This window comes from Martes martes (assembly GCF_963455335.1).
Source record: "Martes martes genome assembly, chromosome: 4".
In the NCBI taxonomy this organism is placed as follows: domain Eukaryota; kingdom Metazoa; phylum Chordata; class Mammalia; order Carnivora; family Mustelidae; genus Martes; species Martes martes.
In genome coordinates this window covers 47,119,147-47,137,771 of record NC_137891.1, presented here as the reverse complement: position 1 = coordinate 47,137,771, position 18,625 = coordinate 47,119,147, and the positions used below count along the sequence as shown (strand labels likewise).

At 34.1% G+C, this 18,625-nt stretch overlaps 1 protein-coding gene across 1 annotated transcript in view; it reads right to left on the bottom strand.

Moving 5' to 3' along the window:
- Positions 1-492: 492 nt before the first annotated feature.
- MMP16 (matrix metallopeptidase 16) overlaps positions 493-18,625 on the bottom strand; it is a gene marked incomplete at both ends in the record, with an annotated part of 282,739 nt that continues 264,606 nt past the window's right edge. Inside the window, 3 exons of the mRNA XM_080800746.1 lie at positions 493-827; positions 7,100-7,215; positions 15,559-15,709. Coding sequence (XP_080656872.1) covers positions 493-827; positions 7,100-7,215; positions 15,559-15,709 — 602 coding nt within the window. The remainder of the gene's footprint in view (positions 828-7,099; positions 7,216-15,558; positions 15,710-18,625) is intronic.

Below are 18,625 nucleotides of genomic sequence, written 5' to 3'. Positions count from 1 at the left end.
TTTGGGTCTTCACACTTTCCTGAAAGTTCAATTGTGGGTTTTTTGTTTAACCTTTTTTTTTTCTTTGCTTTAAAGCAAAAAATTCATGGGTTTTTCCATTTTGCTTTTTTCCCCCAGATATGGGCTCAGGCTTCAGAAGGAAAATAATATTGGAAACCTTTAAGAAGAATCTTTTCTTCTTTTTTTCCTCTTCTTTAGTTAATCCTGAAAATTTACTGGGCATTGAGCGTGCAGAGGAAAGGCCTAGAACTGAATGACAAAGAAAGACAAAGGACTGAAGAACGGCAGATACTGTGCATCATGGAAGCTTCCCCATGAGTGTATTTCCACTCATGTGCAGGACCAGCAACCCTCTGGGTTTGAAAGGTCAGCCCTGAATCAGGCTGCCACAAGCCTGCTCCTAGCTAGGAAACAGCATAACAGCTCTTGTCTTGAATCTCAAGTTACCACAAACTCCTGGAAAAGAAAGAAAGAAAAAAAAAAAACCCTACATCACACCCACTCTTGCATAGAGCGTTTACAGTACAGTATGTGGCGGGGTGTTCCTTTCCTCTTGAACTGGAACACAGTGTAAACCAATACAAGGAGGCATAAGGCCAAGATGCAGGGAATGACAATAGCTATGGCTTTCACAGTGCTGGCTGTGTTGTCCAGTTTGATGACAATGTCTACATCGTCTGGTGGGCTGTGTCCTTCTTTATCTCTGTCTGTTGGTCCATCACAGCCCATAAAATCCTTGAGGATGGATCTGGGATATCCAGGTTCTACTTTGAGTATCTGGTTGTTGAATTTCCAGTACTCCTTTCCTTTGTAGAAATACGTAAAGCCTAGAGGGGGAAACACACACATAGGTACCACTTATTTTGAAGGTGTATATGTATAGAAATTCTTATTAATTTAAATTAGGCTACTTTTTAAAAGATGTATTTTAAGGCCCTTCCATTTTGGTAGGAAGAAAGCATTATCTTCAGCTTAGCTGTCTTTTGAAATAAATCTGGCTGGTATACTGTAGAAGTTGTACTCTCTAATGCCTATGGAAAGCTTAGCCAAGAGTCAGAATATCCATAGAGGACTACTGAAAGATCATGCTGAACACATCTTGTTCTAATCTGGAAGGAGAGCTTTACCCTGTTTCTTACTTGTAAGGTTGCATTTTCAGATTTACCCATCAAGGTGATAATACCAATTTACACTGAAATATGCTGAGACAGCCTTATGAACTGAAGCACTATGTGCCTGCAGAACTGCTGTTGAAGACATTGTACAATGCACCTGAGGAGGCCACTCCATGAAACACCTCAGGGGGAATTTCTAATCATCTCAGTATTGGGAGCAGTTGTACTTAAACACTAGGTTCGCTTTTGTCATTTGGACAAGAAATCATAACAATTTGTAAGTCATGAAGCTATGGAGATGTTTTCTTTGCTAGGAATCTTAATAAGTAAATAGGTATTTGCTTTTCATCCAGAGCTGCTTCATGTCAAGTTTCTTTGTGACTGCACCTTTTGGACTTAATTCCTGCTTTGAGACAAAATTCAAGAAACCAAGAGGAAATACTTCAATGTTATCATTACTTAAAAACTGTGTTTTGGGAGCTATTTTGAAAAGTATGCCTACTAATCATTAATGAGGGTTTTCTTTATCCTGTATTATTGAGCACTTATTATGGAAGAAGTATTGTGCTGAAAGCCCAGTAAATGACATATTTTAATCCTTATAACCACTCTGTCAAGTAGAATTATTTACCTATACTTTTCAGGCAAAGATACTGATGCTCAGAGGTAAGATACTCTGTCCAAGTTCTGGTGAAAGCAGAAATTAAAGCTTGATCTAGTTCTAGAGCCTGAACACTTAATGATTTTCTTAAAACTGTGTCCTTTAAAGATCTCCTGTCATTTAACAGACACTTCTTGATTAAACATCACAGGTTGTGATAGGTAAAACCCATGCAACAAAAAACTGACACCTTTCAAAAAATTTCATCTAGAATAGACCATCACTTCAGGTCACTTCATTTTGGAAGGCATTCTGTTCAATGCCATAAAAATCTGCTGTTACTTTTTATTTTGAAGGGCAGTTTTGCAATCAGAGTAACTTGCCAAGTGAAAACAGGTGTATGTAGATTCAAATATTTCAGCAGGGAGCTGGTATTTGATCACGCTAATGAAATCCAATGTAATTACTCAACAAGCTTGGATGAAGAAATGTTGAGGACTTGCCAAATAATAGTACATTAGACAATCACAGTTGAATAATGGCATTGATTTAGAATTAAAAAGACCTTCAAAACAGGTGAACGTACTTCTTATGTTTACAAACTGGAAACCCAACAGCTAGAAGTATCTTCATCTTTAATTTTTTTGTCAAAGCTAATTACTGTGAACCTACTGGGTAACATACAAAAGTCAGAAGTTTCCATTTTCATATTTATGCAGGGCAAATTTTATAGCAGCGCACCCCATATACAGAAGTAGAATGGTAGTTTATTGAGTATATTTGTTAGAGATAACAAGTCTAGTCAGTAGAAGTTAAATAATAAAAGTATTTGAAAAGAAGTGGCCTGCAATCTTGGTAATAGGAATCTGTCAAACTTTGATCCCACAATATTCATCTCATTCAATAATAAGAAATATGAAACAGCAGTTGGTGGGAGAAATGTTGATGTACTCATTTCTTTTCCTTTTTAAGAACAGCTTTGATGTTATACTCTTGTAGGTGTTAAGCTTATTAAGAATAGCAACTTCAGATGAATTCTTACCTGAATTATTATTTTTTGAGAAATCCTGAGAAAGAATTCAGTGGGGACTGTAATGAATTATGTGGTGACTTTTTTTTTCTCCCATATTTGACCAGATTTTACTCGTGACTTTTCTGGTGTTTAGTCCTAAAATGCAACAAGACACTGTCCATCATAATTGTCTTGTTCTAACTTAGTAGATGTCTCTGGATGATAGTGTCTATCTATGTGTTCCCTGTCTTCCACTTGTATGTGTTTATTAGTAAGAAGTTAATTAGTATTTAATAAATGTGAGTGAATAACTTTAACTTGTGGAAATACAGGTCTGAATCACAGTTGTACATTTTAACAGAGAATGAGCATAGGGAGTAGGGACTCAGCAAGTCAACAGAATCAAGAGTCAAAACTATTTTAACAGCGATCAGCAAGATGAAATGCAACCGTTTGAATAGTGTCTTGTATTTGCCTCAAGATTGCATTTCTGAGGAAGGAATAGAGAATACCTAGGTGGTATGGCTTGACAGCAATTAACATAGAAACAATTTGAAGGAGAGGGAATGCAGCAGTTCTTTACTACAACTTTAGTATCTGTTAAAAACTCACTATTGCTTAAAACATAGTCAGATCATGAGTGCTAGGAAGAAATCATTCCACTATAGTCTGCATGAGTCAAATCTCATTTAGATTATTGCATTTTCAAAGACTAAAAGTAAAGAGAAAAATGAAAAAACCTGTTAAGATGGTCTTACAGGTGAAAAGCAGGAGGATGATGGCTCAGGAAGATACATTCTGAGAAAGCCTGGATTTGTCTAGTATGACAAGATAAAAAATTTAACCAGACATGACAGATAATCAGTTACTTTAATGATATACCATAGAGAAAGGTGTTAACTTTTCCTCTTTGAGATAATGCATTCCAGCACATTCAGTGGGGCTAGAATGTCCTAGTTTCAAACCTCAAATATATAATCTTACCTTTTTTTATGATTACGAATAAGTTGCTTAAACTGATGCCAACTTCCTCATTTATAAATAATAATAAATGATATAAAAGGTATTTATGTTAGACAAATTAGATAATGAATTTATGTAGTATATCTGATATATGATAGGCACTCAATAAATAGCACAAGTATTCATATTTATGAAGATGGCAGAATTAATATCAGTAGGTGTATATGGAGGCACATTCCACCTTAATATGAAAAATATCTTTCAAACACCTATAGCTGAGTTGTTGAATTTGTGGACTTTTGTTTGTTTAAGATTACAAGTAGGAGAAGATTCCAAGGAAGAAATTCCTACATTGATGGAAGGATAGACCAGAGAAAACATTCAGTGTTCTACAATCTCCAACTTTTATGACTATCAAATTTCATGTGCATAGACTTAAAGGGAATTACTTTGAGTCAAAATATAAATATAAATGTATTTACTTAATAATTTGAACTTATCTTTCTTACATAAACCTAAGGGAAGAAATTGTATAAAATATGAATTTAAGGTAAGAACCTACAAGCATGAAATTTGTAGATAATAAAAAGTGGAGAATTTGCTGTTGGTAGACCAAAGCCTTCCAGATTCTTTGATATTGCTATTGCACAGAACAAGGGTTTCAGACAGATGAAAAATCTCCTCAAGGGAGGGAATTTTTAGAATAATGGAAGGATAAAATTAATTTATATGACCAGTATTTATTGAATGTTTAATATGTGACTGCCTTCAAAGAGTTTAAACTAGAGGGGATAATGAGCATATAAGCTGATCATTGTAATATGAGATTTGAGTAGAAGGGATGGGGTAATCACAAAAAGATATTCTAGGAGAATATTCTGAAAGACGAAGAGAGTTCAGTGATGAGGGATATCAAAGAGGGGGCTAGACCAGGAAAGGTCCAGAAGACATAGATATATTGCAGTTTCATCTGTAGTTTCTATTCACTTGTAAACATTGATTTTCCCCAAATGCTTCATTTGCCAGGATTTTACAAAGTTATTTTTTTGTTATGTGAAAAGAAACCGTGAAATTCTGAATATAAGAAAACTTTTTTTTTCCTTTTGAAATTGACCCTTGAGGTGGGAAGATCATGGGGAAATGCTCATGGAAATATGAACTTGGCAGTCTCAGTCCTGTTTTGTACAACACAAAATTTTCAGCTTTGTGAAAATTGATAGTATTTTGTTAATTGTATTAATATAACATAAAAAGGATATAATTACATATTCTGATTTTAAAATTTTGATATGTTGCTTCATAGTTGTTCAGAAACTATTTATGAAAGAGTTGATTCAGTTCAGAGTGTACTTCTCGGCACAATTTCACTGATTTATACAGAATATTACTAAATATTCAGGTGGAAAAGAATATGAAAAATCATGGGGCGGGGATAGTTGAAGATTTTTTTTTGTTATTTATATATATATATATTTTATAAAATATCTCAGTTATTAGTGGCCTTGTAGATAGAAGGACGGAAAATGAAAACCATTAATGTGATAGGGAATTAAGATTATGTGTATTGTGTCTACTTTTCCATCTTTTGAAACAATTTATTACTTATTTTAAAAGTTATTTTTATCTTAAAAGATAAACTCAATTTAAAAAACTAATAAAGATAAGAAATTATTAACCAAACTTCCTAGAATTAATAACACTGCAGTTAAGATCTTGGTTGAATTTTCTTTGCATTATTTTTGTATGGTATGTGATAACTTTTATTGAAGACAGTCTAGAGCAGTGGTAAGACTTCTGTAAATATTAGCTAGAGCTACTTTTATCTGGGCTTTAATAAACCCCTTTATTCTAACCTCAAGAAATCCCCTCTCCCTCTAGTTTCTTCCTTGGTGACACCTATAATTCATAGGGGTGATCTCAATTTTCTGCCTCCATGTGATCATTTTTAACATTTCTTTTTTCATTTCTTTGTTCTTTTCATCCTTACCTGCATAGTTTGAGTTTTGGGCCTATTTTGATCTGATTAATTGCCTCCAATGTGACTGCACTGTTACTTCCTTCATTTTCTTATTGATACCCTCTTGACAGATATGTCTTCATCTTTATCTGTCCTCGTCTATGGATTTCTGCTTTGATCACATACAGGCTCTATCTCTTAACTTTTTCTGGACCAATATAATATACAAAAAATTGATAATTCTCAACAAGTGCTATGATCAGGGCTTCAAGGTTCTTTTTTACTTTGCCTCTCCCTATAGCATACTACTTGTGGAGCACTATCATACAGAAGGTAGTATGTCACTTCATATAACAAGGGTCAAAATACAGTTTGTGTACTTTGACTTTTCTGACTGGTGTTTATTGGTCCTGGGTCACAGTTCCTTCAGGTTTTTACTCAGTGTATAGTTGTCTTAAACCCTGGCAATATGCTGATTGTTAATTGTAGTCTTCCTTGGTGGTGTTGATTTTTCATTCTCCTCCCAATTCTTCAATTAACTTTTTTGTTCTTTCCTCAACTGATATATTTAATTTTGTTTTTATAAGTGATGTTAATTTTACTCTTGTTGCATGTATGTTACAGACTTTTCATTCTATTGAGGACTCAAATGGTATATCATTTTCTTATGGCTCCTATTACAAATCATTTGATGGGGTATGTTTTTTGTATATATTTTAGAATGATTTCTTTCCTTTGTTCTGGAATATTGTGTATAAATCCTATTTTGAACTATTATTATGGTTGATTCCTATTTACTGATTTATGAATGAGGAGAGAAATGTTGAGATTTTACACAGCCAACAGATAGGAGTGTATGGATTCTCCCTCATTTGGCTAACTTTCTACTTAGGATCTGGCTGAAACTCAAATCCTGAGATGGAGAGCAAGGAACGTGGGCAGCTCTCTGCTTTGCTTCTTGTTATTAAGCAATCATGCAGTCACTTAGCCTGATTGTATTGAGTTGGGATCTTCCCTGTTTGCTGACACTCTAAGCCAAAGGTGACATTGAAAAATTAAAATCTTCAACATGCACAATTGCCAGGTGTCTTTGTGTCTCAGCCCATATGTACAACATATCTTCCTAGTGACCAGCTCTGTCCCCTGTATGTCTGTTACTAACTTAATAGGCATTTTGATAGAAAAATAGGTGATATTGCTTTGAAGGTATCCATACCCTCCATTTTAAAAAAATTGCCTCTATTTTTTTCTCATAAATTGAAATAAGCTGAGGTTAGAAAACATCTGGAGCATAATATTAAACATAAATCTAGGATGGAAAGTTCATGTAAATATAATACATTATAGCCCTAGTATGGTACTTTCTAATGATTTAATTTAACATAGTGAAAAATTAGAATTCATTGTTGAAATAGTAAACTCATGAAATACATAATGTACATGCTGCATACCATTTTCTTTGTGCACAAAGGCTCCTTGTGGAGATTCAGGGATACCTTTCCAGACTGTGATTGGTTTGGGATAGCCAGGATCCATGGTCTTCATTTCTTCACTGTATCTCCAATACCTAAAAAGGATAATAAACAAAACAAAACAAAACAAAACAAAAAAAGTACGTAGGGAAGGAAATTATGTATACACAGTAACAGTTTGTATTCATTGACTCCTTGCTGTATGCTATCTGTTAATGGTTTACAGGACTCAGTAAAAACACTAGAAAGACAGTGGACACAAACAGCATTCATTCTGTTTCCTTTCTTGCACATGTTAAAAGTGAGTATTGTCACTGTATATTTATTCAGTCTGCTAAAATTAATTTAAAAATTCTAGCTAAATACATTGTGCTTGCTAAATATATTTAAGTTATCACTAATCTATGGATAAATAAGAGGTTTTTATGATTTTTTATAAAACTTGCTTAGGCAGCAGAGCACTTTTTTTTTGGAATCATCTTTAGCAGAATCTTTATTTATTTATTCATTTAAGAAATATTTACTGAGTACCTTTTGTGTTCCTGGCATATTTTAGGTGTTAGAGATACAACTTTGAACAAAACAGATATTCTCCAGCTCTCATCAGTCTTACATTTTAGGATATGTACAGGTCATAGACAATAAAACAATTTCTTAGTAAATACATACTGTGATAGGAGGTGTTAAGATTAAAAAACAAGCAGTAAATTTAGCTAGGAATATGGAGAAGCAATTTTAATTAGCAGACAGAGAGTCCTTTCTTTATCAGACATTTGAGCAGAAAGGATTAAGGTACGACACATATAGCTTTTCGGAGAAATACTTTCCAGGTAGAGGGACTAGTTAGTGAAAAGTTACTGTGGCAAGCACAAACTTGGAGTACTTAAGCATCCACAAAGAGGCTAGGGCGAATAGGATTGAGTTAACATATGGAAGAAAAGGTCAGAGTGGGAAACAGAATCTAAGATTAGATAGACCTTTATACAATTGCAAAGCCTCTGGTTTTCCACTAAGGGATATGTGAAGCCAACATAGATTTTGAGCAGGGAAGCTTCAAGATATGGCTTATGTTTGAAAGGAACATGCTGGCTGCTTTGATTTAAATAGATTTAAGGAGGTAAAATAGAAGCAGGGATACTAATTCAAATGTCACTGCAGTAAACCTTGGACTAGAATGTAAATTGTAGAGTTAATGATAATTCAAGAGATTAGGATATATTTTGAAGGAAAATCCCAAAGAGCTTACTAATGTATTGAATGCAGGATGCGAGAGGAGGAAGTTGAGCATAACTCAAGAATTGGGGCCTGAACATGTGGAAGAATAATGTTGCCATTCAGTAAGATAAGGAAATGGGGGAAGGTAAGTTGATTTGGTTGGAAGAATGATGAGTTTGGCTTTAGATATGTAAAATTCAGGTACCTGCAAGACATCAAAGTGTAGAATTGTTGATGAGGCAATTGGGTATATGAGTATAGACATTAGGGCAGGTCTTGACTGGAGCCCTTGGTATATAGATAGGAGAACCAGATAAGAGGAAAGCTTGTGAAGAGTAAAAACTCTCGGATCCCCATGCCTTCATAGAGTGGCCCATGAGCCACTCCCACAGAACTACTAGACATCCAATGAATAAACTGTAACCAGCCCTACTATCCTGGCTCATTATTGTTTAAAATGTTCTAAGAATTAAATGAGTTTATGTCTTGAATGTTCAAGAGAAATGACAAAACTGGAGTGAAACCATTGATAGTTCACAGTATATTGCATACTTTAAGGCAGCCATATGATCTATGCATTATCTCATTTAATCACAACAAACCCATGATAGTCATCACTGTCCCCTTCTAAGAGAAGAGAATTCTAAGAGGACAATGAGGGTTACATTTATAACCAGTTCTATCTGACTTTAAAAGTCCCTACTCTTGGGGGCACCTAAGTGGTTCAGTTGGTTAAATGACTGCCTTCGGCTCAGGTTCTGGGATCAAGCCCCACATCAGGCTTCTCCCTCTCCCTCTCGTAGGTGCCCTGCTTGTGTTTTCTCTCTCTCTGTCAAATAAGTAAATAAAATCTTTTTTTTTTTTTTTTTAAGTCCCTACTCTTTCCTCCAAGCACACCAAATATGTTTTCCAAATTGAAATTTATGTAGCAACCGTTTGTCTTTTCTTCCACTAAACATCTCTTATCATCTGCTAAAGCTAGTTTTTACCAACACAGGTTTGGGAAGTGACATACTTAATGCATTATCTTGGGATTAGGCACTTTGGCTGAAATCAGAAAAAAATAAGGTTTTTCTGGTCCTTTTTGGATTTTTTTTTTTTTTTAATTCTAGGCCTATGGAAGATTCTTATTCTACAGAGTTATGGGGTTTTTGTACATTAGGTGTTGCTGTAATTCTCTAGAAATATCCAGTCAAGTAATATCTGGAATATTAGCAACCATTCCATTCTCAAGGTTTAAATGGAAAAGATAAAAAGATTGTTTCAGGAAGTATTCCAGTAAGTAACCATAAGGCAGATTTTATCCAAAAAGGGAAATACCCTCTTACAGGTATTTACTGCAGATTCTTATCTCAAGAGGATGAGAACAGATCTGATGGAAAGGTCAGGAAAATCTTCATGGAGAAGACTGAGCTAATGTAAAGGTGATTGGGCCTGTCTTTTTGAAGTCAAGTTGGCAGAATCATTAGCGTATTATCCTACCAATTTTGAAGTATATTTTCGTTCGCATTTAGTTCATGGGAACATCTGCTTTAAAAATATTCCTGAATATTCTTTTTCACAGACCATTCTGTAATGAATATAGAATGATTAATGTGGTTGAGATCGCCCTCAAAATTTCAAGATATCTTCTCTCAAGTAAATATTTCAGTGCGGTTTGCAATAGTCGTATATATCAACTGATTCCTGCACTTGACTACAGAGAAAACCTCTCAGAGAGAACTAGTCAAATGCCTTATTTTCAGATTCTAAGAAACATTTTTTCCCCATATTTTACATCACTAAAATTAGAATGCACTTTATAATAGATACTGTATCAAAGTTTACTTGGTAGAGTTTTTCCCTCCATGATAGTTTAAATAATGACATGTTTTACAATAAATACCATTTTTAGATATAAGCTATAACTTAAAGTAAGCTATTGCTAAGCCAGAGGTTTGGAACAATTAAAAATCCTGGGGACAATGGAATCACACCCTGTATGTAATTTAAGAAAGATTAACTACATACTTAGAAACCAGGGTTGTTCTCTGAGAAGTAGTTGTAACAATGTTCATATAACAATACCAATAACTTATGTAGGTTTTTGTAGCTATAAAGTAAATTTGTACATACATTGAGGGATAAATCCCTCAACAATCTTCTATATTGCATATTACAGTGTTTTCTATGATCATATCCTAAACACAGATTTAGTAGGTATGGTCTCTCAACTCAGTCAGTGCTAGAGCATTAAAAGATAATGATTTAGTCACATTCGCTCTTTTGAAATGTTGCAGAGTTGAGACTCTAATGCTGCTGGATTCATAGTTTAGCACATTACTGTTATTGTTTCCTTTGGCAGAGCATTCTTACTGTCTTGGTGCTATCTCTCAAACTCTTCAGATATATTGCTTGAGTATAATTTTCCTTCTTTTCTCCTTCTGTTCATTCATAGATCCATTGACCCATCGATACTTTTTTGAGCCAGGCACATAAGATTCATAAGATCACATTTCAAGAAAATATAAATGGAATGTTCATATCAATAAGAGACAAAAACTGTCCATGTAATGGAATACAACATTTTGTTAAATGCTTTCTCTGCTACGAAAAAAAAATGGTATAGAAAATTCTAGAATGCTATACTTTAATGGGATGTTGCTGGATACTGAATTCAAACTGAAAAAAAAGTGGCTCCAAGGGTTATTTCACATGACCCAGCCATTTCTTCATCCTAGTTTGTCTCATTTCCGTACTACAGAGTCAAGACTACTTGCTTCTCTTAAGATACACAACATATAGGACCACTTCTTTTTTTTTGTACCCAAATAGTTATTAAAAAAATTATGCTTTTCAGAAACATTCTTAAACATGCAGCAGAATTGGAAATACTAATTTATACTGTGTAGGATGATTTTAAAAACATATATTGAGTAATTCATAAACACACAAGTTAAGCTGGAGAAAATAAATGTTTTTCTGTTTGACTATTAGTGGTAAAAATAGTAAAAACCAAAATGGATCTAAATTTTGTCTTTCATTGAAAATATCTTAAAATTCTTAAAAGTTAAGCTTAGAATGAAGTATGGCAATAGAGTCCTGCATATATTTGTGAGAAGATGCTGACAGATGATTTAGAAACATAGCATTTTAGAGTTAAATGCTAGGAAGATCCAAAATGTATCCAAGTATCAAATTATAGTGTATTAAGAAAAGGGCAAGTAGGAATCTCAGGAACTAAGTTCCAGGCTATATGTAAAATAGTGAAATAGTAGAAATTTTAATCTCACTTTACAGATCTATTTAAAGAGCCATCATTTCAGCTATTCTTCTGGCTCTCTCTATACTTAGGAGATTTGAGGTAGGCCCCTGCTCTTAATACAAATGATGTTTACCATTCTCTAATGTGTACCTCAGACTGATCTTTCCACTGAGAAGCAAACTCAATTATCCAAGTACCTACTTGATTCATCCAGTTGGTATGTAAAACAAGCATCTCAATCTAAATATGAACATTTCAATCTTTTAATCCCCTTTCCCCAGTATTCCTTCCCCTGTCTGCCCTATCTCCAGAAATGGTGCCATCTACTCAGTTTTTCAGGTGAAAAACCTAGAATTTATCTTTAATTTTCTTTTTTCTCACCCCTAGCATCCAAGCTGTAACAAAGACTTGTTCTGATTACATTAAAAATATACCCACCCTTTTTGCTCTATCTCCACTACCACCATCGTATCCCTCTGTATTACTCCAACAACCTGCCAGTTATTCTCTTTGCTTCCCTCCTGAAGCCCATTCTTCACACAGAAACCATAGTGATGTTTGTGAATACAAATCAGGTCATTTCCCTTTCCGGTTGAAAATTCTCCAATGCCTTTCCATTGTTCTTAGAATAAAATCCATTATCTTTGCTATGGTCTATAGGGCCCCATATAATCTGGTCCCTACTTACCTATTTGACTTCCTTTACCACTTAACTTGCTATTCTCTAGCCAGAATGTTTTAACTGATTTAAACATTCCAGTATTAATGTTTTTGCACATTATGTCATCTGCCTACAACATATTATTCCAGACAGTTTCATGTGGCTGAAACTTCACCCGTTCAAGTGCCCACTCTAGTGTCCCCTTCATAAGTGAGGCTTTCTCTGACTTCCACACTAATTTTCTAACTGTTCCTTACCACCCATGAGTCTCTATCACATAATGTGATAAATCAAATTTATTTCTTTGTAGCATTTCTCAATGTTAAAGTTTCAGGCTCATTTACTTGTTTACTGTTTACCACTGTCTCCTTTAATAGAAGTTAAGTGCCATGGGAGCAGAAGCCTTGTGGTCCTTTCTAGCACAGGTCACAACATATATGCTCAAAATATTTTTTTGAATAAATGAATGAGGGTATGCCAGGACTACTATTGAAATCCTAAGGAAGTAGGAATTAGAGCTATTGAGAATGGAAAAGATAGTCTCTTAGTCATACTGTTACCACGGAGGTGGATTAGAGTAAGATGAATTCCTACTGTGGAGTGTAACTGAGTGTGTCTATACATTGGGTAGAATGTGAACAAGATTCAGGGCTGACATATGGTAGCACTTGGACCAAATCTAATTTAAAGCTGTGCTTTGTTTGTCTAGCAAATTAAATAAATGATTCTGGTTTTGAGTGCTTTTCTAGTGTATTTGTACTTTCCAGTTCACTACAGTACCCATCATTTCCTACTATCGCCTTAACATACTATTGCTGTACCTAGTAGTTTATTTCTTATTTGCCCAACCCTTTACAGCAATTGAGTTTTTTATGCCTGGGCTAGATTATTTCTAAAACCCTTTCTAATCTTAGCCTTAAAGAAATGGAAACCTATTAATCAACACCCATACCCCTCACCTGCCCCGCCACCCTTCTTAAGCAGAAATATTGCAGTGGGAAAAAAAGGAGAAGTAAGTAAGGACGAAACAATTTCTTTCAAAAATATATATTGAACACAAAACATTAAAAATTGATAAGTATTAAAAAATATACAATATCTATAAGGAAAAAAGACAAACTGAATTCGTATATAAAAGTGACAACCAAATTGTTGTTTATATGTTTCAGTTAGGTAGTTTATTGTCTTGTCCATATACTTTTAATGTTGAATGAATATACTGATAAACTGTGATTTTGGAATTATAGAATTATGTGAATATGAAGTAATCTGCTTATAAAACATCTATGACTTATGAAATCCTACATAAGATCATACACATGGAAATTAATCAGATTCCTCTTTTAAATATTTTTAAATCTATAAAATCAATTAATTAGGCAGAGCTTAAAGTATTTCTTCTATATATTATATTTGCCTGTAGCTTCTCAAGTAGGAAACAAATGAACTAAAACTCCTTTTCCCATTTACTACTGCCTTCATTCTAGTATGAGTTTGGTATCTAACCTTCATTGATTTCATTTATTTAGAAACATTTAGTTTCTAAACTTATTTATCAATAAGTGCTATATTTTTATATTGGAAACATTTTAAAAGTAATACCTACATGTGTGAAAAAAATAGGCTATCTGATAATAGAATGGCAGTTTTTATTACCATCTGTGAAATTCTGTGAAAGCTATTCCATGAAAGCTAAGCTTCATGTTCTGTCCTGCAGAAGTGTGTTTCATCAGCCTTTTGTTTCTACACCTTTCTCCAAAAACAAACAAATAAGAAAACCCAAAACAACAAAAAACTCCTTATTGAACCTGGTTCTAAAAGAGTACATTCAAGCAATTAAATCGCTTGGGGACTTAAACTCTAACAACCTTCAGGGTTGTTATTTTAAAGAATATGTTTGAAATCTGCAGAATTATTTTCATTAGTGCTCACCATGCTGTGGCCATCAATTTCTTCATTCTTCTTTCATACTCTGTTACACCCATATCTTCCTGAGAATCATATACTTTTTGTGGCTATAAGTAGCATCTTCTCCTTTAATAAAATTTTTGTTGGATAGACCTTTTTTGTTCTGTGATTTTATAATCAGCACCTTAGTTTCATGATAGTACATTAAAACATTTTGTTACAGAAGTATATACAAATCAAATATATAGAGAGCTAGCAACAGAATAAATTGAAAAGTATACATTCTTATCCATGGAGAAAAATTATAGGAGGTATTTGTTCCCAGATAAAGCTCAATGTTTGAAATGACATGCAATTAAAAATTGCAATTTGTAAAATAAAGTTTATATCCTTACATATTTTTCTCCTAAAGTTGGAGACATTTTATATGGTTATACTATGCCAAGATTATAAGGCAAACTCAATACTAGCTAGATGGGCATTCAAGCCTGTTGTTCATATGTGTGTTTATGTGTATAAAGGTGTGTATTTTTAATTTACTATAAAATGCAGTAAAACACATACTTAAATTCTTCTACATACTCATAAAAATTATATTGAGTGTCACATTTGACCCAGATAGTAATAGTGTAATTAAAAATTTATTTTTCAAAAAAAATTATTTTTCATCTCTATTATTTTTTCTACCTAATATTGAATTAATAAAAAATATAGACTTCAAGTTACATTTTATGTATAATTTATATCAAAGGCACACAGGAGTGGAGCTATGTATGCCCAGTAGATGCTGTAAGTCATAAGACTAACAGTTCACTTAATTTTTTCTAATGCCATAAAAGAAATGAAAGGAAAAGAAATGAAAGAGAGTTGCAGGGAGTTTACACTTTAAGCTAAGTGACTGTTTGACTAGTTCATAACAACTGTGTGTTGGTACCTAAATAATAAGCTTCTTAAGAAACAGAACTCATGACTAAACTGAATTGAAAACATTTACAATTAATGGCATGCAAAATATAAAAATTTAACTTTCAATATGAAAGCAAAAAAAAAAAAAGCCTTTGTGAAAGTGTGCTTTTCAAATAAAGTTAAGTAAAATGACAAGAAAATGTATTACAAGATTACATAAAGACTGCCTACACAGATTTATAGGCATGTTAAGCTTATGCAGAAGAGGAAGAACATCTACATTCAAAGGTCATATTATTTATGTATATTACAGGAAGATTTATCTTGAATATTATTTAAAAATATGTTAAAATATTTTTTATTTCATTCTTGTCTTTATATTCACACAGATTCTTAATCAACAGTACCTGTCTATTATAGAGTAGAAATATTAACTTCAGTTAACTAATCAGTTAACTATTAACAATCAGTTAACTATTTTCCTCATGTGAAATGTGTACTGACCTGTCCCCCTTGAAGAAATAGGTTTTCCCAACGTCTTCCCACCAAATGGCTGAATCAATACCATGCGGAGGAATTCCACTTCCAAGAGTAATCAAGTCGTGAGGATAACCAGGTTGAAGAGTTGTATCCTTAAACACCCAGTATTTGTTACCTGTATGAAATAAGTGCAAATGCAGAATACAATAATTTAATGTGAGAAATTAGAATATATCTATTAATGCAGTGCATTTAAAGTTATTTTACATGAAATCTGTAAAATAGGTAATAGTCACATTTGGAATATGGATGTTGTTGGAAGATTATCTTCAAAAGTGGATAAAATGAGTAACTATTTTGTAATATAATTAGAATTTGTGAATTAATTTAAGAAATAAAAAAGATCTACAACTTGCCATAATACAACAATTCTGAATCAAGAATCAGGATTTTTCCTCTAGGAATTAGACGTGTTATTTTTATTTAAGGCTAAATCATTACTGTGTTTTGTGCATTCTGTATACCCTCAGATTGCTTTATTGATTATAACCTCTACTCTATTGAAACACATCCTCCAAACGGATCCTTTCCTATTATTATAAACATTCACAGGTTCCTTTAATCTTAGTCATCCTCCTTTTTCTTTCTTTCTTTCTTTTTTTTTTTTAAGATTTTATTTAATTGACACAGTGTGAGAGAGAGAGATCACAAGTAGTCAGAGAGGCAGGCAGAGAAAGAGGTTGGGAAGTAGGCTCCCTGGTGAGTAGAGAGCCCCGATGTGGGGCTCAATCCCAGGACCCTGGGATCAAGACCTGAGCTGAAGGCAGACGCTTAATCGACTGAGCCACCCAGGTGCCCCGAGTCATCCTCCTTTGACCCTATGCTCTCTTTTAGCTGTTATACTATCCCTCTCTTTAAAGAGTGGAAACCTAGGGGAGGAGAATTTTAACCCTAACCTTTTTTGGAATTGCTAGAGCATGGCGATATTAAAAAGAAGACAAAGTTTAGTCAGTTTTATTTCTATTTTGAAATTATCTACAGACAACACACTTCCTCATGTTTTATGTCTCTGGTAGACTATGTCTACCACTCTCCTCTTTGGTAAGCCTCTCAAGTAGTCTATAACCATTCCTCACTCCACTGAAAGTTGATTCCTCACACCTACTTTCTACTGAAAACTTTTGTTCTTGAGTCAGCAATGTCTTTCAAGGAAACAGTTCTCTACACTTACCTATTGACAGAGTTGCCCGCTTAAAGCACTTCTCTCTCTAAGCTGCTAGAAAACCATTTTTTGGGGGGGGAGGAGTCTTTTCTCCAGCTTCTCCATTCTGGGCTTTCTCCCCCCGCTCAGTTCTGTCTCCCTTCAACCCCACACTCCAAGTCTTCTTCCCCTGGTCCTTCTGAATCTTTCTGCAATTAGTATCTCTTATCACTAACTCCTGGGGTTAACATCTGGTGAAGTAAAACAGTTAATAATCTATTAATATCTGACAAAGTATCCTATGTTCTTTCTAATAGATGTAAACCTTACTTGTTAGAATATTTCAGTACTATCCCTAGATAAGGACTAGGATAGCCTATAGCATTCATGTTACACCTTAAAGAAATTAAAAAAAAAAATTAAAACCATGCTCCTGCCTAAAATAACATAACACAAAGCAAAAATACCATGTTTTCAGGCTAGATTTAGTTAGGTGTCTCCAGTTTGTAACAGGAGTAATCTTATTTACTTCAAGAGCTTCTACTACCATTTAATACCATTTTTAAAAAAGATTTATTTATTTATTTATTTATTTATTTGACAGAGACCCAGCGAGAGAGGAAACAAGCAGGGGGAGTGGGAGAGGGAGAAGCAGGCTTCCCACCGAGCAGGGAGTCTGATACAGGGCTCCATCCCAGGACCCAGGGATCATGACCTGAGCCGAAGGCAGACACCCAACAACTGCGCCACCCAGGTTTGTTTTTTAAAAAACAACATTTATTAAGTCCCTTCAGGGTCCTAATTATCATGTTAGGTACTAAGGACACTAAAGGGAACAAGACAGACCTGATTACCATACTGATCATCCTACATTCTAGTGGCTTGGGCAGATGAAAACCAAATATACATAAATATAATTGTAGTAGTTGAAAAACAACTGAATGCTACAACGGAAACACATCAGGGGCTGAGAAAAAAGAAATCCCAAGGGGATAATTCTTTCAAGTAAGGAGATCAGGAAAGCCTCTCTGAAGAAATAAAACTTAAACCAAAATTTAAGGAAAGAGAAGATGATATCTATGCATTGAATGTCAGGAACAGTATCCCAAAGCAAAGGAGTTTGGTGTGATTAAAAATGAAAAGATCAGTGGAGTGTAATGAACAAGAAGAGAGTGGTACTGAAAACGTATATGGTGGGTTTCAGTCTTATTTTGAGTGCACTGGGAAACCATCAAAGATAACTAAATTAATGGAGGGGTATGATGTGTTTTATATTTACAAAACATGATTTTTTTTGTCTTTTGTGGAAAATGGACTATAAACAGAAGAATGGAATTGAGAAGACCTGCCAGTCGTCTTTTGCAAGAATTAATTGAATCATTCATCGACAACTTAGTACATTTACTAGGCAATGTTTTAGGCACTGGAGATGTAGTGGTGAATAAAAAGGGTAACATCTCTGCCTCTTGGAGCTTAAATTCTAGTGAAGGGGTTTGGGAAAACTGACCTTAAACAAGGAAACAAAGGTAATTTCAGAGAGAAAATTATTGTAAAGATACAAAAAAATACATTAATATAAAATTGATGGGATTAGGTTGGGGGGTTGCTTGTACTGGACACAGGAAAGATCCCTTTATTCAGATGACATATGAGTTGTAACTTACATAATTCAAAAAAGCCAGAACAGTGAATATGGTTTGAAGGGGGAGAAACACCAAGGAAAATGCCCTAATGGGAAGAACCTTGTTAGAGAGGTAGAACACAATGTGTAGGAATGTGCTAAGGACAGAGGTAAGGATAATGTGGTCTCTGTCAAAATCTAAACTTTATTTTAAGTGAAATAGGAAGCCACTGAATAGTTAAGTTAAAAAGTTTTTTGCTAATAGCCTG